At 42.5% G+C, this 25,454-nt stretch overlaps 1 protein-coding gene across 2 annotated transcripts in view; it reads right to left on the reverse strand.

Moving 5' to 3' along the window:
* CDH13 (cadherin 13) overlaps positions 1-25,454 on the reverse strand; it is a 980,233-nt gene that overhangs the window by 446,243 nt on the left and 508,536 nt on the right. For both annotated transcript variants that reach the window (XM_043435590.1, XM_043435589.1), the window contains one exon: positions 3,980-4,132. In XM_043435590.1, coding sequence (XP_043291525.1) covers positions 3,980-4,132 — 153 coding nt within the window. The remainder of the gene's footprint in view (positions 1-3,979; positions 4,133-25,454) is intronic.

Here is a 25,454-nt window from a genome sequence, read left to right on the forward strand (position 1 = left end):
CCATGGAGCTTTCATTCATCTCCTGTGCTTTCCCCATGACGAATTCTTACATATGGTGAGACCATGCTTACTCTGTTCCTGGTACTCTTTCAAATGCTTGACATGCATTAACTCCTTTAGCCCCTTCATCCTATGAGATCATTGTTATTACTGTTCCCATTTCACAGATGAGAAAATCGAGGTAGATTGTCTGCTCAAGCTCCCATAGCTAGTTGTAAAAACTGTGCTTTAATTCAGCCAACATGGGTACATGCAAAACTATGTTTTTAACTGCTATAGGCTACCTGACCTCACTTTAAGGAAATATATGAGAATCTCTGTGGTACAGACCAGACTTTACTAGCTGTTTGCAGTTATTAGTTAATAAAAACTAGTAACTTCATGTTTTATAATCATTAAAGGTGCTAGTAACTATCCACATTTTATGGATGAGAATCACAAGATCAGAGAAGGTAAGTGGATTGCCCGAGATCACACAGCTCACTAAGCAGCAGTGCCGAGACTTGAACAATTTTCTGACTCCAGAGCCATTGATAATTAATCACTATATCATTTAGATAAAGGATTCCCTGGTGACTCAGAAGGTAAAGAGTCTGCCTGCAATGCAGGAGACCTGGATTTGATCCCTGGGTTGGGAAGATCCCCTGGAGAAGGAAATGGCAACCCACTCCAGTATTATTGCCTGGGAAATCCCATGGATGGAGAGGAGCCTGGTGGGCTACAGTCCATGGGGTCGCAAAGGGCTGAAAACAACTGAGCGACTTCACTTTCATCATTTAGATAAAACTAAAAATGAGCTAATTAAAAAAAAAAAAGGTGGGGTTTTCATGCAACCCTCCTTCGGATACCCTATGAGTGTTAGAAAAGGGCTGTCCTCTCCCTGTGGATGCAGCTCTGAATGTAGTGTGGCTTTTGGATAGTAAGTGGGGGGCTGGGTCAGGCCTTTCTCATCCTTCAGCCATCCGCCTCCCCCTTGTGCAGTGAAATCCCTGCACAGCCATACCCGACAGCCGTGGCTCAGTTTGTGGAAGTCAGAGGGAAGAGGCACCTCATGAATCAAAAATTCTCCTTAAAGAAGTCTCTGACTGGGACCCTTGACAACATCAAAACCAAGCCACCTGACTGACCAAAGGCCACCTTCTCATCACTCCCAATTAGTCCTTGAATGTTTGGTGTTTGAGTTTTTCCTGTGTGACTGCCCCAAGGTATCTTTCCCTCACTGTCCCTGGTGATCAAGGTCACTGCCATCTAAGGAGAATACTCACACTGAGGTGGGCCCTTGTTTATGAAAACCCAGAAATCTCTCTATGAATGTGGAACGTTGACTTTTTTGAAACCAATTTTGGATCCCACAAACAACAGACAGGATCAGTTAGCCAAGCATGCACCTAAACTCTCACTCAGCTCTTAAACTAGCTCCTAAGTGGTCACTCTAAAAAGGGATTGTTCAGTCTCTCATTTACCAATTCTTACTCCTGGCAACCAGCTTTTTCCAGTTTCTCTGATTCATGCTAGTCCTATTTCCAGGCTACAGAACACTTCCAAGAAGAATTCTGCCCCTTTATTCTTTGTCTTGTACCCCTTCCATCTCCTAGGAAATTCTAGAACTCAGCTTCCTCCAGGAATCTCTCTTTAATACTTAAAAGAGGGGCAGAAAACGCTATGATGTTTGGCTCCTGTGAGGATAGAAGGGAAAAACCACAAGTCTGTTGTCTATGTCAACCTTCTCACAGTTGAAGGCAGGAAACTGATGTTAAAAACTTGTGGAACTTAACAAAAAAATTAAATCATCTTACAGGAAGAAAATGAATAAGAGCAGCTTTAATTTACTGAATGCTTGCTAGGTTCTGGGCATTGTGCTAAGAATTTGTAAAGATAATTATATTTCATTTCATACAATCCTTAGACATCCTGGTACTATCCCCACTTTGTGGAAGAGAATCACAAGATCCTCAGAGAGGGTGAGTGGGCCGCCCAAGATGAAAACAGCAGAGTCAACAGCAGTGCTGAGACCTGAATGGCAATTTGCTGACCCCAGAGCTCTGTATCACTATGCTATGAAATTATGAAATGTATCATGTCTTTAGTTCCTTATGTCTGAAAATTAATAGATATTCCCATGATAGGCAGGGGAAAAGAAGAGGGGATTTACCAACAGTCCTGCAGTAGCTGGACATTGACAGCTGCCAGGTCACCTGTGGTCACCAGCAGGTCTGGCTGGACCTGAGAATTTCAGGTCCAACATTCAATTTCTACAACAACCAGATTCCCCAAGGGTGTACACTGAAGATGCGCTGGTCACCCCTTGGCATCCTCTGACAGACAGTACCCCCTGCCAATGTTCATGGCATCTGCCTTTTGGCGACACTTCCGAGAGGGAGGTCCTCTCAGGACTGGGGACCCTGGACCACACTGCTCAGCATGAGGCTGGATGGGCCTTCCCCCGACCCCCGCTGCCCTGTATTTGTCCAGCATTTCAATGCCTCGAGTGCGTTCCTCTATCGTCTCCTCACTGGAAACCCACAGCACTCCTGTTATTAGGTCAGCAAGTGTTATCTACATTTTATGGACAAGAAACTGAGGACTGACACCTACATGGTCTTCCCAAGGTCAGTATCTCACGGTGACAGAGGAGGCTACGCCCAGGGAATCAATTCCCCAGCCAGAGCACTTGACTCTCCAGTGCAATGTCCCTCCACCCTTTGTCCTTAGGAAAGGAAGAATATGGGATTTTTTTTTTTTTTTTTTAAGGGAAGAGATGGTCATGTTGTTGAAGTGGGATTAGGATGCTCTTACATGGTGTTTTGATGAAGATAAATGCTAAGTCCAGGCCTAGAAACTGGTCCCTCCATCGTCCCCGAATCTAATCCAGGGGATGTGTGACGGGCAATGGCCTGGAAAGCAGACCCTGGTGGCTGGGCCTCGTTCCCAAGTACCTGCTTTCAACTCAGTGCACTGCATCCTGCTAAGAGCCTTCCCCGAAAATGATTTGGAATTCTGTCTCCTCAAAAATTGAGCTACTACCCACAGAGGCTTGGTCCTTAACACAGCTGTGAGAAGGGGATTCTTGGGGGTGTGGCAGAGAGGGGATAGGAGGGACCCACAGCCTATGTGAGATTTGATGCTCACCCAATATCTTCATGCAGCTATTTTGCTCTCTGAATCTTGAATGAGTGTCAACTTCTGAAACTATCGTTTACAAATAGGCTTTTGTTTCTCCATATAAAAGTAAAGTAAGTGCATTGTAGAAAAATCAGAAAGAAAAAAACAAAATATCAGTAACACCAAATGCAACAACTAAGACTTTGATTTTCCTCTATCATGCTTCTTCACAAACATGTACCCATCATGATATGTGTAAACACTCCATCTGTAATGAGGACACCATATGTGCTGGTGTGTCTGTTTCATTCAATATCTTGAAAATCTCCCGTGTAACTAGAACTTCTTCAAAAATATTTTAAATGGTTGTAGAAAGCTTCCTTGAAAAATTGTGCCATAATTTAACCATTATACATTGCTGAATATTTAGCAACTGTTTCCATTTTAAGGATTGTGTCCGGCTATAACATCATTATAAAAAATCTGACTGAATTTCTCCCTATTTCCTTAGGATGGATTTCTCTAAGTAGAATGAGCAGGTCCAGGGGTTTATTCTTTTTACAGTTCTTCATTATCAAGCTGGTTTCTGGAAAACCAACATTAACGTAGAGTTTGCGACCTCCTCTGAGATCCCCCAGGGGCCCCTTCTTGGTTTTTCATGCCCAAAGTTTTGTGCAAACCCGGAGGGCTCTACTGATGAGACAGGGGCCCTCACTGCTGCTCTGTCAGGGTTCAATGCCACTCGGCTCCCACAGAGACACACTTAGAGTCGTGCAGCCCCGGGTTGATGAGGCACAGAAATAATGAGCTCAGCGGGAGGAGACCAGTCTCTGAAAGACACGTCTCCATGTGGGGGTGGGCACTCGGGGGTACTCACTTGATAGGTAGCGATGGTCTCTCTGTCCAAGTTCCGTGTCACAGAGACACTACCCGTGTTCTCATTGATTCTGAAAATTCCTTTAGGCTCTTGATCCACTCCCTTTCCAGTGAGCCGGAACTTGGACCCTTCCGGTCTGTCACTATCGACTACCTGGTCAGAGAAACAGAGTGACATTTATGATTCTGGCTGGAAAACAGACAAAGCACAGGGCCAACACACAGCAGTGACCAGTCCCCTAGTCACAGGTGCTAATGCAGAGGTGCTGGATGAACTTGACTAAAGCAGCATCACCAAAAGTAGTGTCATTGGTTTAACACCTTTCATCCTAACATGCAAATCTCTGCAGTTTTCAGCTGGGAAAGTGTACCAGCCCTGGGGTGACATATAATGATGGATCTGGGAGGGAAGTAACTTTATGAACTTCAAGGTTGGACATTTATATTATCTTTAACTCCTGGGAAACAGACTTTTTCCTACAAGTAAGACCAAATAAGCAATGGAAAACACTGGACAGTCCTATACTAGGCAGGCATTAATCAGGATTCTAGCTAGGTGTTCACATGAGTCCAGTCACCAGCAGCACCACCTACACCCTTGCTTCTACCAGGTATTCAATACCAGGCATGGTGCTGAGAAGGCATTTTACATGTACTTTTTTTTTTTTAACTCTGACAACAATGCTGGGGGCAGGGAACATTATTATTCATACTTAATGAATGAAATCAATGAGACTCAAAGAGATTAAGCAAGTTTGCCACAGTCACAGTTATTAAAGAAACAAGGAGGGTGTTCAGAACCCATCTTCCATGTCTCTAGAGGCACACTCTGCAACATCGCTGTGTCTGGATTTACTTCAAGGGAATTCCCTATTGGTGGTCAGCCTTGATTAGACATTTAAAGAATAAATTGAAAAGGTAAAGATATAGGAAAGCAATTTCAGGCAGACATAGCAACACAGACAGGCAACAGACAGGTGAGAGAGCTTAGAAAATTCCAGAATGGTTTGAGAAGAAGTGAGGTTGAGAGGTAATTAGGAGCCAAACTATGTTGCTTTGTTTTGATGTCATCTGAAAGTATCCAACTAAAGAGAAAACCATTATTTGCATAGGTTAGTTCTAAAGTTTTACCAAGTATTCATGTATATGTAATATCAATTTTCCATAGATATCTGCAAACAAATTTGATTATAACATTTTAAAGGTCACAAACATAATAGACATTCAGAACATACCGATAAAAGAAAGCTAATACTGATCTGGCTGTCATCAATTTACAACTAAACAGGTGCATATTGGGCTGTAGTCAACTGAGCTTGGAGAGTTTAGGTGGCTGAACCAGAAATGTGCCTTCTAGTGGAATGAGGAAGAGATGTGGTGGTGGGGGCGGGGGCATTTCTGGGATCACCATGCCTGCAATTCTGATGGGCGCCACCAGGTGGCAGTGGCGTCTAAGGCAGCATGAGCCTCATGATAAGGTTCCTCTGCCAGGACTGGTGGAGTAGGAGCACAGTTCCATATGGCAGTACAGTTTTTCCTTTTTTTTCCCCCCGATTTAAGATATTCTTTATTAAAATACACTGAGTGTTCTGATTAAACATCAATTACCTCTGTTTGCATTTTTTAAATTAACAGAAAATATCATTCAAAGCAAGACTAAAAATAAGGTATGTGATATCTTCTGATGAAAAGAATTTTCACTGTCACTGCTTGACTAGATTTAATCCAAATGACATTATCCCCACTGCTTAGAAGCTCCACGAGGTCAACAGCCTCAGCATATCGGGCTCGCCACTGGATCCCAGTGCCTGGCAAAGTGCCTGGCATACAGTGGAACCAAGGCCAATATCTGTTTAATGAGGAGCTCACTGATTAGACAAACATATGTCCCCATCCTGGCTCGGCCAATGATCAGCCTGTGGCCCTGAATGTCATTTTTTGCCTCTTTGGCTCTTGATTTCCTTATCTGTAAAATGAGGATAATGCCACTTATTTCCCAGGGTTGGATGAGATAGCGTGTGCAAAATACATTCCCGGCACACAGAAGGGGCTCAATAAACCAGAGTTAACGATTAGAGTATTAAGATGAGACATGGGTTCAATCCCCAATCTGGGAAGATCCTCTAGAGTAGGAAACAGCAACCCACCCAGTATTCTTGCCTGGAAAATCCTGTTGATAGAGGAGCCTGACAGGCTACAGTCCACGGGGTCGCAAAGAGTTGGAGACGACTAAGGGACTGAACAACAGCAACAAATTATGCTGTTGTTAACAGGTTAAGACTGACACTTCCAGGCATAAAACATAACTTAGCTACAATTTTTTAAAAAAATTCCTTTCTAAGGGAGCACATTTCCTTTTCAAAAACAAAACTCACAAAACTCCCTGGTTTCAGGAGAGACGTGTTCTGGAGGCAGATTTACTGTGGGAATGGGCCAATTCTGTTTCTTTATCTCTTACATATTTGCCGTTGTCCCCCTCCCTCTCTTACCACTTTGGCCCAAATGTGGATTAAAACCTTTTGCTACTCTACACATGAACTGGTCCTCTCCAAAGACTTCTGTTGGAAAAAAGGCTGGATCTCTTTGCCATCTCCCTTCCAGACTTATTTTAAACACAAAACACTACTAGGAACTCTTAAAAACCTGTTTTCTAGAAAGCCAGTAAAGCAAAGTTGGCATTTCTCCAAGTCCCACACTTCCATGAGTTTCAAAGGCACTCCAGGGCTTGGAGAAACCTTGGAGAATAAAGCATGGAAGTGGGTGTCATTCACCAGGGAAAAGATGGGAGTCTGGGCTCAATTTAGATTTAGGAATTACCCACCAGCTCTCTGGCCTCTTGGTCCCCAGGTGGGACTTCAGAGAGATCCTGGCCCACTCCAGCCTGAGCTGGAGAGATAGGAGGTAAGCAATGGCCACAAAGGAGGCCTCAGCCACACTCCAAGCAAGTCAGGTGGGTTTCCAGACGACCTTTATTATACTGGGTAAACTCCTAAGATTTGTCCAAGTGCTCCTGCAGGGCTGTGGTCCCTAAGGCTGTGGTCCTTTTCCTGGTGTTTAAAGTGATGGAATGTAAGAAATCCAGTGCACTCCTGCCCAGAACAAATCCTGCCATGAGTCTCTGCCCCTGCAGCAGCTGTTAACACCCATTATACCACATAGGAGGGCTTCACAATTAGCTGATCTTTCCTATTATTCTCTGTAATTCAACACTTCTTTTCACAGTGGGTTTTTTTTTTCTCCTTATCCTCTGAGTTGGAATGAAAAAAATAGCTAGTGATGCCAAAGAACTTGGACCCTGGGTGCCAACCCTCTGAGAAGTGTGTGTACATAGCATGCAGGTCCTGCTGCATACCTGGGTAAGGCCATGTCCCCAGCAGCAGTGGGGGCCGCCGGCATGCCAGCTGTGCCGGGACTGGGGTGCATGGTGCAGGTGGCACCAGAGTCCTCTGCACCCTGCCAGGGCAGGGAGTGCAGGCGCTTGGAGCAGCCAGTGCTGCTTGCTCTGAGCTTCAAAGGGCATCCTCACTGCCTACTTCCTACGGAGTGTGGTGCATTACAGACAAAGCTGGAGCCCCCTAGGAATCCCATTCCCACATCCACTCTCTGTTGCAAGGGGCCAATGACACCAAGTCATATGTGTTTTAAAGATACTCTGTGAATTTATATACACATTTATGTGCTCATAGACTATACAGCAATTTTGAATGTTTTTACATTGAGAGGATCATTTTGTATCAGTTCAGTTCAGTCGTTCAGTTGTGTCTGACTCTTTGTGACCCCATGTACTGCAGCATTCCAGGCCTCCCTGTCCATCACCAACTCCCGGAGTTTACTCAAATTCACATCCATTGAGTCAGTGATGCCATCCAACAGCCTCACCCTCTGTCATCCCCTTCTCCTCCCGCCTTCAATCTTTCGCGGCATCAGGGTCTTTTCAAATGAGTTGGTTCATCAGGTGGCCGAAGTATTGAAGTTTCAGCTTCAGCATCAGTCCTTCCAATGAATATTCAGGACTGATTTCCTTTAGGATGGACTGGTTGGATCTCCTAGCTGTCCAAGGGACTGTCAAGAGTCTTCTCCAACACCACAGTTCAAAAGCATCAATGCTTTGGTGCTCAGTTTTCTTTATAGTCCAACTCTCACATCCATACATGACCACCGGAAAAACAATAGCCTTGACTAGACGGGCTTTGTTGGCAAAGTAATGTCTCTGCTTTTTAACATGCTGTCTAGGTTGGTCATAACTTTTCTTCCAAGCAGGAAGTGTCTTTTAATTTCATGGCTGCAGTCACCATCTACAGTGATTTTGGAGCCCCCCAAAATAAAGTCTGTCACTGTTTCCCCATCTATTTACGATGAAGTGATAGCTGTGAAAAGAAGAGAAGCGAAAAGCAAAGGAGAAAAGGAAGGATCTTCCCATTTGAATGCAGAGTCCCAAAGAATGGCAAGGAGAGATAAGAAAGCCTTCCTAAGTGACCAGTGCAAAGAAATAGAGGAAAACAACAGAATGGGAAAGACTAGAGATCTCTTCTAGAAAATTTGAGATACCAAGGGAACATTTCATGCAAAGATGGGTTCAATAAAGGACAGAAATGGTATGGACCTAACAGAAGCAGAAGATATTAAGAAGAGGTGGCAAGAATACACAGAAGAACTGTATAAAAAAGATCTTCATGACCCAGATAATCACAATGGTGTGATCACTCACCTAGAGCCAGACATCCTGGAATGTGAAGTCAAGTGGGCCTTAGAAAGCATCACTATGGACAAAGCTAGTGGAGGTGATGGAATTCCAGTAGAGCTATTTCAAATCCTAAAAGATGATGCTGTGAAAGTGCTACACGCAATATGCCAGCAAATTTGGAAAGCTCAGCAGTGGCCACAGAACTGGAAAAGGTCAGTTTTCATTCCAATCCCCCAAAAAGACAATCCCAAAGAATGTTCAAACTACCACACAATTGCACTCATCTCATATGCTAGTAAAGTAATGCTCAAAATTCTCCAAGCCAGGCTTCAGCAATATGTGAACTGTGAACTTCCAGATGTTCAAGCTGGTTTTAGAAAAGGCAGAGGAACCAGAGATCAAATTGCCAACATCTGCTGGATCATCGAAAAAGCAAGAGAGTTTCAGAAAAACATCTATTTTTGCTTTCTTGGCTATGCCAAAGCCTTTGACTGTGTGGATTACAATAACCTGTGGAAAATTCTGAAAGAGATGGGAATACCAGACCACCTGACCTGCCTCTTCAGAAATCTGTATGCAGGTCAGGAAGCAACAGTTAGAATTGGACATGGAACAACAGACTGGTTCCAAATTGGAAAAGGAGTACATCAAGGCTGTATATTGTCACCCTGCTCATTTAACTTATATGCAGAGTACATCATGAGAAATGCTGGGCTGGAAGAAGCACAAGCTAGAATCAAGATTGCCGGGAGAAATATCAATAACCTCAGATATGCAGATGACACCACCCTTATGGCAGAAAGTGAAGAGGAACTAAAAAGCCTCTTGATGAAAGTGAAAGAGGAGAGTAAAAAAGTTGGCTTAACACTGAACATTCAGAAAACTAAGATCATGGCATCTGGTCCCATCACTTCATGGGAAATAGATGGGGAAACAGTGCAAACAGTGGCTGACTTTATTTTTCTGGGTTCCAAAATCACTGCAGATGGTGATTGTAGCCATGAAATTAAAAGACGCTTACTCCCTGTGAGGAAAGTTATGACCAACCTAGACAGCATATTAAAAAGCAGAGACATTACTTTGCCAACAAAGGTCCGTTTAGTCAAGGCTATGGTTTTTCCAGTGGTCATGTATGGGTGTGAGAGTTGGACTGTGAAGAAAGCTGAGTGCTGAAGAATTGATGCTTTTGAACTGTGGTGTTGAAGACTCTTGAGAGTCCCTTGGACTGCAGGGAGATCCAACCAGTCCATCCTAAAGGAGATCAGTCCTGGATGTTCATTGGAAGGACTGATGCTGAAGCTGAAACTCCAGTACTTTGGCCACCTCATGGGAAGAGTTGACTCATTGGAAAAGACTCTGATGCTGGGAGGGATTGGGGGCAGGAGGATAAGGGGATGACAGAGGATGAGATGGCTGGATGGCACCACCGACTCGATTTTGAGTTTGAGTAAACTCATGAGGACATGATTTTGAGTAAATTCTGGGAGTTGGTGATGGACAGGGAGGTCTGGTGTGCTGCGATTCATGGGGTCGCAAAGAGTCAGACACCACTGAGCAACTGCACTGACTGACTGACTGATGGGACCGAATGCCATGATCTTAGTTTTCTGAATGTTGAGAACTCCATGAATAGTATCATTTCGTATAGTATTTTATAGTTTTTATATTCAATGTGGTTGGAGGTTATACAAAATATGCAACACTTTATATGTATTATTACATTTGTATGATATAAATATATTTTATACTTCATACTGACTTTGGGGGGAAGAGTAACTTTCCACTTATAGAAACACTGCCTGGATACCATAGAGCTCCCACATACTTTTCACCCAATTTCCCCTAATATTCACATCTTTTATAACCATGGAACATTGGTCACAACTGAGAAATTAAAATTGACATGTGACTATTAACTAACCAACCTCCAGATTTTATGTATTCAGATTTCACCACACCAATTTTTCTACTTCTGTCATTTTTCTGACCCAAAATCTAACCTGGAACCCTATTACTTTTAGTGTGTTTGCCTCCCTATGCGTTCAGACATTTCCTTAATTATGCTGACATCAGTTTCTACCCACCCATGGAAAATATATTTGATATATCAAAATGCCATAGTCACCAAGTTCTATATATTCTCTTTAAGACCTTCTAGCCCTGCCTCCCTGCCAGTCTCCAGTACCTGTAATTTAACTCAGATCCTCACTAAGGTTTTTGACTGTTTTGTTGTTGGGGCCCAGAACAGTGCAAGGTACAGAGTAAGCTTTCACTAAATATTTGCTTTAAGTAAATGAATATTATGGTAGTCTCCTAATAGGCCTCTATGTTTCTGATTCTCTCTTTTCCCCTCCTGTCCTAAATGCAACCAGAATGGTCACTGCAAAATGCAAACACAAATATGGCCAAGACAGTTTCCAGATTAAGACTTTCACTGGTTCCCCATTGCTCCCAGGTTAATTACCTCAGGGCCCTCCTTGATGGGCCTCCACCTGCTTCTTCAGTTCTCTCTCTTGCCACCACCAACTGTGAGCCAACCACAAACTGAACTTTGCCCGCTTTCTCTGGACCTGGGTTAGTCAGACTCCTATCTTTCATCCTGTCTGCTGGAGTCCCTCCAGGTCTTCCTGGACTCAGCACCACCAGGGATTGCCCACTCACTGGAGCTTCTTCTGACCCTCTGCCCCATCTCCAAGGAGACCAGCCTCATCTTCTGGTCCCAGCCCTGCTCACCACTGAGGTCTGTTAAGGCACAGAGAGCAGATGGCCCCTTGGTTGGGGGTGGTAATTGTCCCTTGGGCTATTTCTTTCTTATTCTTTTAACATTTCCTGGGTTTGGAACATAGAAGACACTTGACTAGAGCTTTGAAAAAAACACAACTTTGTTTGCATGTTTTTATATGATCGTAAAATGCTTCATAAACTCATAAATTAAAATCTGTTGTACTAACTTTTTTGTATGTGTGAAAATGTGGTCACTTTATCTATGTAACATTAGTATCTTCTCATTTCTCTTTTTATAAGCCCTCGGGCAGTGATAACGCCCAGGAATCATGAAGGGACCTGGGACACTTCCCCATCCTTATAACCTGCAAAGGGCCCCCTTATGTGAGACCCTCTGTCTGAGCAAATACCGTGCTCATGGTGTAAAGTGACTCCAACACAAATACCACAGCACTTCTTCACTGTCACAGCCAACTAAATGGATGCTCTAATTCTAGCTATTTAGAAAATCAGGATATACTTATTTTCAAAGGATAGACAACTCTACATATATAAGCAATATGGTCAAAAGGATAAAAAACTAGAAAATAATCAGACCCCTTGCCCACAAATTTTCAAAGGGAAATGAATCACATGTGAACAGTACAGGTCTTTGGGAGATAGAGTTAATAGGGTAATATTTTTTTTTCCTTCACTCTAGGATACTTTTGACTTCATAAGATGAGCCCATATTACTTGCTATACAGTAAAGAAATTAACCCAAAAACAAAACAACTTTTTTTAAACATGTAAGACTAATTGCTGGAGCTTGGGGTATACACTAATTTAGAAGATGTTTTCTGCTCCATATTAAGTAGGAAAAAACTCATGTATAGCCTTTACCTATAGTTATTAGAAGACATTTGTTTTGTCCAGTAGGTTGGTTCTCTAAGGTGATTTGTAAGCAGCAATTAATTCTCTACTGTGGTTTAGTCCTTGACATGCCTTTGAACTTGAAGATACTTAGCCATTCAGCAATCCAGGCAGCTGTTAGATCCACGCCCTTCTCTCACTCTCATGGTGCTCAATGACTTTCAGCCATTAGGTCATAAATCAACAAGGGGAACTAAAGAAAACCCAAGGCCAAGAGTTTCAAAATCCCTGGTGTAGAATCACAGAACCCACACTCTGGCAATCCACCAAGGGAGGATGAGAAGCAGAGACCCACAGCACAGACCAGGGGTTCTTGTACCAGCAGGCTGTGCCCACCACCAAATTCAAATGGCTTATGCCCTCCCATGGAGGGGGTTAAAGGTATGAGCAGGATGGAACACTCAGGAAGGAAAAACAAACCCTAGTAACACATGATGAGGGGAAATCTGAAACCACTACCCCGACCCTTCATTTACCAGCACTGTCATTGCACCAGCTTTGATACCCTTCTTTTTTAAGAAAGGATTTAAGATTATGCCTAAACTCAGTTTAAGCCACTGAGTTCCATAGGATTCATTGTTAACCGGAGAGGGGGGTAGGTCAGCTTTATTTTCTGATAGTTACAATTTTTTGGTTACTTTCTATAGTCTATAGAAAAATTTTTAAGGAGAATATTTCTTAATTTACAAGTATTTCCAACATTTTAATTTTTTATTTCCACCTTACCAGAGAATAATGTGGTTTATGAGATTTCTACTCTTGAGGATTTTTAAAAAATTTATTCAAAGCCAAGTACAATGTCATCTTTACTAAATGATCCACTAATACATGGAAAGAATGAATATTCTGCAGCATTATTCATGATAGCCAAAAAATGGAAGGAAACTAAGTGTCCAACAATGGACACATGGATGAGTAAAATGTGGTACATCCATAAAATGGAATATTATTATTCAAACTTAAAAATGAGAATTCTAACACATGCTACCATATGGATAAAACTTGAAGACATTATGTTAAGTGAAATAATTCAGCCACAAGAGGACAAATATTATATGTATATTTAAATATACATATTTACATGCATAATTGGCACAATGCTACTCTCACTGAGGGAACTTGGTTTATATTTAATATATCCCAAACTGATAGCACCACTCACCCTGATGGTCTGTTTCTCTGCCATGATTTTTTTAAATTAATTTTTATTGGAGTATTTCCATGACTTTTAATAAGATGCTTCCTTCTTGATTACAACTTCCTCTATTACCTCCCTACCTTCTTTTCTTCTGTTCACGATATTTATTGATCATTCATGAGTTCCAGAGTGTTTAAGGGTCATAGTTCAATAATCTATGAAGTCCACATTATGTGATATGGGAGATTTGCTGAAAGAAGCCACAGCAGATCAGAGAAAGCAGAAGTCATCTTTGGGTCACTGGGTCACTGTGCCTTGTCTGGACCCAAAGTCCATTCACTACCCATCAGTATCACACTTCCACATCTCTTTATTGTCCGAGAGAATAACTGGGATCCTTATATGTCCCTTTCTGAATTTCTCGTTTCTTAGTGCAGACTATGAGTTTCACCCCCCTGCTCATTGGACCCCTTGACTTTGCCTTTTGTGGTTCTACCAAAAATAAAGATGTTCCACACTGCCTCACCTCCAAAATCAAGATAGTCCTGAAACCTCTGGTTAGAAATCTAGATTTTCTATACCTGCTGTCTCTATTAATGAATCAGATTTATAGTAGTGGGGAGTAGTCACCAAGGCTGTTCCTAAATAATCTGCTCCTCTTCTGGGCACATAGTAGGACTATACTTTCACATTAAAGTTGATTGTGGCCATAGGAATTGCTTTAGCCAATGAAGTGAGAGTGAAAGTGTTATCAAAACACCAGTGCATGTGCCCAATTCACAGTAGAGGCCAAACAATACCAAAACGTCAGAATCTGAAAACAGAAATGTTTACTGCAGGACTCTGCAAGGAAACAGGTGGCTCATACCTTAAAAACCCCAAACTGCCTGAAAGCTGTCAGCAAAGCCCTTTTATAGGAAAGGTGAGGGAGAGGCATGGTTACTTGTTGCAAACATCTTGGTGTCAGATCTTTTGTTTTTTCTTTTTTTAATTTATTTTTTTAGCTAGTGGAAAATTGCTTTACAATGTTGTATTGGTTTCTGCCATAGAACAATGCAAATCATGGTCAGGTGACAGCATTCCTCTAAACTCCCACCAAAACAAATGCTATTCTCTGTTCTGTTAAGTACGGGCCAGGTCCCTCAGCACAACTTCCACCCTCCAGGGTCTAGGCCTGGCTGAGAGGAGAGGGTCCCTGCAGGCACTGGTTACCCTGCCCCAAATCGTTTGCCCAGCACCCAGTCTGGGTCTTCCCGCCAGTGCCCAGGCCTGGCTGAAGAGGCAAATCTCAGCTGGCGGCTCCCTCAGGGCCAGGTCCCCAGACCTGCCGAGCCACCACTGTTGAGGGAGCCAGGTGCCCAGGACCCAACTGGCCTCAGGCTCCTCACACCACCCAGTGGGGGTTGGTCCCAGAGATGGCCGCTGCCATTAGGTCACTGAGGCAGGAATGGGGAAGAGTGTCATCGCCACCTCAAGGCCTGGACCCAGCCAGTGGGCAGCCTTGGTGAGGGCTCTGGACCCCCCAGGACACAACCCCCCGGGCCCCCAACTCACCCACTGCGCAAGGCTGGGATTCGCCTCTCACCTCACTCTTTGTATGAGGACCACCACTCTGACGACCTTTGACGGAATGTTCCACTAACGGTCGCTCACTGGCTGTTGCTGGCTTGGGGGAGGGGCCCACTGCAGCACTGACCAATGGCTGAGCAGGATCACTAACGGTCACTCAGTGACAGTTGCTGGCTTGGGGGAGGAGCCCATTGTAGCCCCGACCAATGGCTGAAAGACCATTAGTACTCTTGAGGTAATCATTGGCTGGTAATGGGCTGCCAGGTAATGGTGCATGTAGCAACAGCAGTGCTAAGGGCTGCACAAGGCATAGTACCACTTCACAGCTTAACTTATCCTGACTAATGCACAGAGTGGTTAGGACAATCGGGTCCTAACAGCAGCTCAGAGCTCACTAACCATGTGGACATACAGTGAGTCACTGGCCTCTCTGAGCCTCCTTCCCTTCCTCTGCCAAATGGGGGAAACGATGCTTATTCTATAAGGGTTGTGGTGGATAAGGGTCTGAGAGATATGACAGGCTTAAGTACATAAACATGCTCAAGAATGTAAGGTTATTGTTCATTTTATGATTATTAAATAGTGGTGATGATGATACTATGACAGGCAATTGTTTATCAAATGCTAACACTCTGTCACACACTAGTCTAAGCAACTTACACACATTAATCATTTAATCCTTACAACGACTCTGTAGGGTAGGTAGTGGTGTTAATCCCCACTTTACAGAGAAAGAAACCAAATCACACAGACCTCGCCAAGGTCAGTGAGATAATGGCCTTGCATTTGAACCCAAGTATCTAGAGTCTGTGGCTTTAACTCCCACTCCACATGGCCGACTGGTCAGAGTGCCGGGTGGTGTGGGTGGGCACAGGAGTAGGATCAACAGAGCATCGGAACCTGGCACTGCTGGAAGGTGCTCCTGCTCTGGACTCCTGCTGACATACCCACCCCTGAAGACTAGGAGCACTGATATTCATCTCAGGTCTCTGTCAAAGGCAGAGCCAAGATTAAGGGCTTCCAAGTCTCAATTCCCAGATTTATACTTACCCAAGGGGTCACCTCTTCCCCCTGTACATCAAATTCCTGGCAGGAACATCTTTACCTTCTCACATGCTCAGAGTTTTGTCACAGTAATGGTGCAATTTGGTGGTGGCGGGGGGTGTTTGCATGCATTCTGCCATCTAAAAGGATAATAAATTAATCATGCCCTTGGGCACTCTTGAAATACACACTTGTAATCTCTTACTAACTTGCCGAACTTTCCTTCCTGGCCACTGCTCTGCTCCTCTCCCTTCTATCAGCTTAGATTTTTACAGTTCCCAAAGAAATATTAAACCAAATATTTATGCACTCATCTGAACCACAGTTCAGAGAAAGCAATGTAACAAAATCAGCATTGTGAACCTGGAGCTAGTCCCATTTGGAAGTAATAAACACGAACAATTGAACAATTTCTCCCTGGAAATGCATGTTGGCTGCCCTTTCACTGAGGATTTCAACACTTATTCTTATTATTCTTATAATTCAGGGAAAATTTTAATGTTAAGTCTGATGCTTGGAAACACAAGCAGTGTCAAACATAAATATACAATTTCAATCATTTTCAACTGAAAGCCTGACATTCTATTTGGCTTTGCATGGGCTTCAGTTAGAAGAACCTGTGCAAACCAGGCTTTCAAGTGTCCCATTCTCTGAAGTAGCTACTCTTTCCCACAATAGGATCACACCTGACTAAAATCTTTCAAGGCACACACCATTACTTTCAGGAAAAATACAGGCTCCCCCAGAAATGCATTCAAGGCTGTTTATAGCCTGTTCCCTGCCTGTGTCTTCAGCCTCGAGTGTCACTGTGTCTGTACACGTCTCCTCTGCTGCCATTTCCCCAATTGCCAGGCTTGAGTCCACCCATCTCAGCCCTGGGCTTGCCTCTTCTGACCCACAGGCTCCTATATAAAAGCAGAGCCTTGTCAAACACATCATCTCTTTCTGGATCCTGGGGTTGGGACAGGAAGAGATGGAGTCAGTTGGCTGAGGGCTGCAAACCCTTAATGTCTTATCAGCTTGAAAGCTGAGTCTATGTTTTGGGGAGACCCAGTGGGGCCATAACTGCAGACCTTGACAAAGAAAACAGTCCACTTGGGAAATTAAAAAAGAGAGTAATGACTAATTGTGTGTACGTGAAACCAGTTCAGGCTCAAGCATGGTAGGTGTTACTACCCTGCATCTGGTAAATGGCCCACCTCAGCATGACTTAATCTGATGCCTTAGCCTGGGTCTCCAAATTACACTGGCAGACTGAACTATCACAGTCCCCTTTCCCAGTGGTAGCTGGTGAATGGCTATAATTCACCAGGACCCTACCAAATGGAACTTACATGACTCATTCCTTCATTCTCAATTCTTTAATTACATTCATCTCTTCAGAGAAGACTTCCGTGACCATCTTATTAAAAAGAAAGAAAAACAGTGGCTCCTCCCAACATCATCCTCTATAACCATTTTGGTTTTCTTCACAGAATCATCACCTGACATAGTTATCTGTTTGTTATATTTTTTTTACCATTAAAATATATGCTCCATGGTATCCGGGACTTCTGTTTGTTGTTGTGAACAGTGCATGGTGCATAATGGACACTTACTTAGTAATAAAGAAGTTATGTAAAGGGAAGATGAATGAGAGACTATATGGTCAGAGAAAAAAGAAAATTCTAAAACTTCATAAATCAGTGAACTTGCACAGCTACCCTGGTTTCAAAATGGCTTATCAGTTTCTGGTTAAGGACCATCTTTGGTCCTGGGCTTGGGTTCTGAGGGGTGCTCTGGTATCCTCCAAATAAAGTCATCTCCTAATTAAATCATCCCAATGAGACATCTGCATTTAAAAATAGAGCAGTGTGCTCTCTAAACACAGGTCCATGGATGTGATGAGATCAACTTAGGTAAACATCTTTCTTCTGGAGCTTCCAACTGCATAAAGTATGGATTTTCCAAAGGAAGCCCAACAAGAGAGGATCATACAAGCTGAGTCATTGAAGACTCTGGCAAAGCATTTTAGAAGATCGCAATGAATGGAAAAATCTTGGTGGGCTTCAGGCTCCTCTCAAGTCATGATAAAAAATCCTCTAAATAGCCATGGGTCAACACAACTGCCCAGTAACTTCCCTGTGGGTGATGACCCCTAGGCAGATGATGCTGTAAAGAGTGTTCCATCTGAGGGACACTTGTGAGGAAGAGACCCGTGAGGAAGCACGTTTTTGAGAGAGAAGCCAGGTGGTCTGTTCTCTAGAAGAGGAACAAGGTGGAGCCCCTTAAGTGACTAGAATGTAGGAAGATGGGGGTGGGAAGCACAGTCTGGGGCATCATCTAAATACCTGCAGAAAAAGAGATTGGCTTCATTCTGTTGCTTTTGAAAGAGTCAAGATATAGAACAGACAGATTTCAGCTCAAAAGAAGGAACATGTCCAGAGTTTAAAGAGCTAAGCTGATGGCACGGGCAGCCTGGTGATGGAGAAGGCTGCCAATGATGTGTCCAAGCTCACAGCCCATCTGGTGAATAAGGTAGAGGGTGATCAATATCAGATGGACTCTGAGGTGCTTTCTTACTTACGGCTGCTGCGATTCCTTGAGTCTGAACTCAGAGAGGCTCTGAGCGTGTGGATCAGCACTCTGTGAGATAGGCAAGAGATGAGGTGCTGTCCAGGGATCTCTGTTTAAACCGAGCTCAGCTACTCTCTAGACAGTGTATTAAAAAACAGAGATATCACTTTGCTGACAAAGGTCCATCTAGTCAAAACTATGGTTTTTCCAGTAGTCATGTATGGATGTGAGAGTTGGACCACAAAGAAGGTTGAGCACTGAAGAATTAGTGCTTTTGAACTGTGGTGCTGAAGAAGACTCTTGAGAGTCCCTTGGACAACAAGGAGATCAAATCAGTCAATCATAAAGGAAATCGACCCTGAATATTCATTGGAAGGACTGATGCTTAAGCTTATACCCCAATACTTTGGCCATCTGATGCGAAGAGCCAACTCATTTGAAAAGACCCTGATGCTGGGAAAGATTGAGGGCAGGAGGAGAAGGGGACAGTAGAGGATGAAACGGTTAGATAGCATCACCAACTCAATGGACGTGAATTTGAGCAAACTCTGGGAGCTAGTGGAGGACAGAGGAGCTTGGTTTGCTGCAGTCCATAGGGTTGCAAAGAGTCAGACATGACTTAGTGACTGAACAACAACAGCCGCTCTCTCTCCATCGGGTGGGCAAGGATTCTGTTTCACTCCCCATTGCCTCCATTTCTCAAGGTGCTGCGTGGTATGTATCATTTTCCTTCTGTGGTTCGATGGTTTAGAAAACGGTTTCTGGGTCAGTTTGAACTCTGGCTCTAATATGTCCTTGGTTTTTGACCTTAAGCAAATCTTTTCACCCATCAGTTCCCTCCTAGATAACTGAGGACAAGAGATCCACACCTGAGGTTCTGAGGTTCTGGTGAGTAGACAGTACTGTGGCTGGCAAACACCAGGCATTCAATCAATGCCAACAATTCTCTTCTGAACACATCTAGCCACAACACCATGTCAGTATCAGGATGACTTTTAATAATTATAAATTACTAATTTTAATAATTACATGCATTTTAAAAAACCTTTGAGTTTGTTTCCTAGGTAATAGCTGCCTTAATTTGAGATCTTAAAATGTCAGGTACCATGCTAGAGCTTTATGTGCATTCTGCCAGGAAGTTAATTATTATTTCTATTTTATAGATGGGGAAAGGGAGACTCAGAAAGGTGAAGTCATCTGTCCAGCTAGATTACATAGCTGGTGTGGGGACAGGGTGGAACAGGGACATTTCTGAGACCAGCTCCAGAACTCCAGGTGTTGGTCTGATGCCAACTCCTGGCTGCTGAGTTCCTCATGGCTCAGCCAGATGCCTCCACAAGGAGCGAGGCTGGTTGTTCTGAGGCTGGGGCTGGATTATGACAGGGATGACTGGGCCTTCTTTGCGGGGCTCCAGTTCAACAGACCAGCCGGCTCAGACCCCACACCACGTGGCACAGTGGGTTCTCCCTGTTACAGGGCCCAGGGCTCCGGCCCATATGTGCAGATGCACATGCTACAAGATGGAAAATGAATGCCCGCACAGTCCTGGGGGCTTTCTGACTTGAAGCCAAACAAATTTACTCAGGCTCATTTGTCAGCTGCCTTAACCCACCTCCCTCCCATCCTAGCTTATCCCGCCTTCCAAGTTCCTTAGTTGTTATAAGCTTATCACAAAAGTAAATCAAAATGTTCTCAAGAGGAGAAGAAAAGATAAAAGCAAAAAATGCAATATCCCCAAGAGAGGAATATTTTTTATAGTTCCACAACTCTAGCAATTCTGTCTTTAAAAAAAATCCATTATTTAATTTTAGTACCATGGAGGTGCTAGTGATGAATAATGGCTCCTCTTCTACCTTCTAGTATTTCTAAAATATTAATACTGGTTGGATACCTCTCCTAAGGGGAAGCAGGAGTTGAATCTTTTATAGGCTCCTGAGCCCTGTTCACATACTATGCATTTATTCCATTACTACCAATCATATGCTCTGAGCTTTTCAAATTATATCTGTACCAAAGGACGGAGACCACACAGTAGGTGGAAAGTGTAAAATGTGTTGCTAAATAGTCCCTTTCTCATTATTTTCTTCGTCTAAGTCTTTACTCTTTTATTGTCCATTGAGACATACCTCTTGACTACACTAGACTTCGACTGTGAATCATGAATAGAATCTGCAGTGAGGCATCCAACTTCATAGCTGCCTCCCCTTATGTCAAATGCCCATCAAAGCTAATGACAGTTCATTTCATCTGTAGCTGCAAATTGTCGATGTGAATCTTTGAACACTGAGTCCCAACCTATTTACTCTTGAGCGGGTCAAAATTTTGTGTCTGTGTGTGTGGCATGTGCACATAGTGAATGTATGTGTGCCTCACCTATCTATACTCAGGGTAAAACAGAAGAAATAGAGATTGTTTCAGAATAAACTAAACACGGTACTGTAAATAACTGCACTTAGCAAATGAACTATTTTTAAATGAAAAATCAGGTTTGTTTTATACCTCTTTATAAAAATAACACATGTGTACTAAGAAAAAGTTGGAAAGAAAAGCTAAGATAAAAGGTAAAAACCAAGGCAAAGGAAAAAGAGATATTTGATGATGATGTCCCCCTCAATAGCTACAATTATTTTACCACCATAAATTAGTGACTCCCTTATAGTCTTTTAAATGCACACAATTGCATAAATATATTTTACTGAATTTTTTTTAAAAATTTTGGGATAATTATAGATTCACATGCAGTTGCAAGAAATACTCTTTACCCCTTCTCCCCCAAAGGTACCATTTCATAAAACTATCATACAATCACACAATCAGGACATTGATGCAACTCAGTGATCTTATCAGAGCTCCACTTTATTTGTGTGTCTGTGTGTTCATTTAGTTCTGTGTCATTTTGTCACATGTATAGGTACATGTATCTGTCACCACCATTAAGCTACAGAACAACTCCATCACCTGGGGATCGAAGTTGCTGTTTTATAAACACGCTCACCTCTCTCCCATATATCACTTCTCCCCCACATACATAGATCCTACAACCACTAACCTGTTCCCTGTTTCCATAATTCTGTCATTTAGGAAATATCATATAAATGAATTCATACTCAGCATGATTCTCTGGAGATTCTTCCAGTCATTGTGTATCATAATTCATTAATTTTAGTGCTGAGCAGTGTTCTGTGGATCAATGTATAGAGACCATAGTTTAACCATTCACCTGTTGAAAGACATCTGGGTTGCTTGCAGTTTTTGGCAATTATGACCAAAGCTACTATCAGGTGCTACAAACATACATAGACACATTTTTACAGGAACCTAAGCATTCATTTCTCTGGGATAACTATCCAGGAGTGCAACCATTGTGTCTTATGGTAACTGCATGTTTTACAACAAACTGTTAAACTGGTTTCCAGAGTGGCTGCACTATTTCACATCCCCACCAGCCATGTCTGAATGATCCAGTTTCTTGCATCCTCACCAGCAATTGTTGTAGTTACTATTTTTTTTTAATCTATTCTAGAAGATGTGTACTGACAGCTTATTGTGGCTTTAATTTGTACTTCCCTCATGGATAATGAGGTAGACTATCCTTCCATGTGCTTATTTGCCATCTGTATATCCTCTCTGGTGAAATGTCTGTTAGTGTTTTTTGCCCATTTTCTGATTAGGTTGATTGGGATTTTGCTGTTGAATTTTGAAAGTTCTTTGTATATTCTAGATGCTAATCCTTTGTTGGATATGCAATTTGTAGCTATTTTCTTTTATTTTATAGCTTATCTTTTCATCCTCTTCAAAGAACCTTTCATAGGCCAGAAGTTTAATATTATGAAAACTGCAATCACATAAAATTAACTACTCTGTTCACATGGACCACAGCCTTGTCTAACTCAATGAAACTATGAGCCATGCCATGTAGGGCCACCCAAGACAGACGGGTCACGGTGGAGAGTTCTGACAAAACATGGTCCACTGGAGAAGGGAATGGCAAACTACTTCAGTATTCTTGTCTTGAGAACCCCATGAACAGTATGAAAAGGCAAAAAGATAGGACACTGAAAGATGAACTCCCCAGGTCTGGAAGTGCCCAATATGCTTCTGGATATCAGTGGAGAAATAACTTCAGAAAGAATGAAAAGACGGAGCCAAAGCAAAACAATGCCCAGTTATGGATGTCACTGGTGATGGAAGTAAAGTCCAATGCTGTAAAGAGCAATATTGCATAGGAACCTGGAATATTCGGTTCATGGATCAAGGCAAATTGGAAGTGGTCAAACAGGAGATGGCAAGAGTGAACATCGACATTTTAGGAATCAACAAACTAAAATGGACTGGAATGGGTGAATTTAATTCAGATGATCATTATATCTATGACTGTCAGCAAGAATCCCATAGAAGAAATGGAGCAGCCATCACAGTCAACAAAAGAGTCCAAAATGCAGCACTTGGATGCAATCTCAAAAATGACAGAATGATCTCTGTTCATTATCAAAGCAAACCATTCAATATCACAGTAATCCAAGTCTATGCCCTGACCAGTAATGCTGTAGAAGCTGAAGTTCTATGAAGCTGAATGGTTCTATGAAGACCTACAAGACCTTCTAGAACTAACACCCCAAAAAGATGTCCTTTTCATCATAGGGGACTGAAATGCAAATGGAAGTCAAGAAATACCTGAAGTAACAGGCAAATATGGCCTTGGAGTACAAAATGAAGCAGGGCAAAGGTTAACAGAGTTTTGCCAAGAGAACGCACTAGTCATAGCAAACACCCTCTTCCAACAACACAAGAGAAGACTCTACACATGGACATCACGAGATGATCAATACCGAAATCAGATTGATTATATTCTTTGCAACCAAAGATGGAGAAGCTCTATACAGTCAGCAAAAACAAGACCAGCAGCTGACTGTGGCTCAGATCATGAACTCCTTATTGAAAAATTCAGACTTAAATGGAAGAAAGTAGGGAAAACCACTAGACCATTCAGGTATGACCTAAATCAAATCCCTCACAATTATACAGTGGAAGTGACAAATAGATTCAAGGGATTAGATCTGATAGACAGAGTGCCTGAAGAACTATGGATGGAGGTTTGTGACATTGTACAGGAGGCAGTGATCAAGACCATACCCAAGAAAAAGAAATGCAAAAAGGCAAAATGGTTGTTTGAGGAGGCCTTGCAGCTATGAAAAGAAGAGAAGTGAAAAGCAAAGGAGAAAAGGAAAGTTAGACCCATTGGAATGCAGAGTTCCAAAGAATAGCAAGGAGAGATAAGAAAACCTTCCTCAGTGATCAGTGCAAAGAAACAGAGGAAAACAATAGAATGGGAAAAACTAGAGATCTCTTCAAGAAACTTACATATATCAAGGGAATATTTCATGCAAAGATGGGCACAATAAATGACAGAAATGGTATGGACCTAATAGAAGCAGAAGATATTAAGAAGAGGTGGCAAGAATACACAGAAGAACTATACAAAAAAGATCTTCACAACTCAGATAATCATGATGGTGTGATCACTCACCTAGAACCAGACATTCTGGAATGCGAAGTCAAGTGGGCCTTAAGAAACATCACTATGAACAAAGCTAGTGGAAGTGATGGAATTCCAGCTGAGCTATTTCAAATCCTAAAAGATGATGCTGTGAAAGTGCTGCACTCAATATGCCAGCAAATTTAGAAAACTCAGCAGTGGCCACAGGGCTGGAAAAGGTCAATTTTCATTCCAATCCCAAAGAAGGGCAATGCCAAAGAATGCTCATACTACCAGAAAATTGCACTCATCTCATATCCTAGCAAAGTAATGCTCAAGATTCTCCAAGTCAGGCTTCAAGAGCACATGAACCATGGACTTCCAGATGTTCAAGCTGGATTTAGGAAAGGCAGAGGAACCAGGGGTCAAATTGCCAACATTCGTTGGTTCACTGAATAAGCAAAAGAATTCCAGAAAAACCTCTACTTCTGCTTTATTGACTATGCCAAAGCCTTTGACTATATAAATCACAACAAACTGTGGAAAATTCTTAAATAGATGGGAATACCAGACCACCTGACCTGCCTCCTGAGAAATCTGTATGCAGGTCAAGAAGCAACAGTTAGAACTGGACATGGAACAACAGACTGGTTCCAAATTGGAAAAGGAGTATGTCAAGGCTGTATATTGTCACTCTGATTATTTAACTTATAGGGAGAATATATCATGTGAAATGCCAGGCTGGATGAAGCACAAGCTGGAATCAAGATTGCTGGGAGAAATATCAGTATTCTTGATAGGCAGATGACACCACCCTTATGGCAGAAAGTGAAGACGAACCAAAGTGCCTCTTAATGAAAGTGAAAGAGGAGAGTGAAAAAGTTGACTTAAAACTACACATTCAGAAAAATAAGATCATGGCATCTGGTCCAATCACTTCATGGCAAATAGATGGGGAAATAATGGAAACAGTGACAGAATTTATTTTGGGGGGCTCCAAAATCACTGTAGATGAAATTAAAAAGATGCTTGCTCCTTGGAAGAAAAGCTATGACCAACCTAGACAGCATGTTAAAAAGCAGAGACATTACTTTACCAACAAAGGTCCGTCTTGTCAAAGCTATGGTTTTTCCAGTAGTCATGTATGGATATGAGAGTTGAACTATAAAGAAAGCTGAGCGCCAAAGAATTGATGCTTTTGAACTGTGGTGTTGGAGAAGACTCTTGAGAGTCCCTTGGACAGCTAGGAGATCCAACCAGTCAATCCTAAAGGAAATCAGTCATTGGAAAGACTGATGCTGAAGTGAAACTCCAAAAATTTGGCCACCTGATGTGAAGAACTGACTCATTGGAAAAGACCCTGATGCCGGGAA

This window comes from Cervus canadensis, chromosome 18 (genome assembly GCF_019320065.1).
Source record: "Cervus canadensis isolate Bull #8, Minnesota chromosome 18, ASM1932006v1, whole genome shotgun sequence".
NCBI classification, from domain to species: domain Eukaryota; kingdom Metazoa; phylum Chordata; class Mammalia; order Artiodactyla; family Cervidae; genus Cervus; species Cervus canadensis.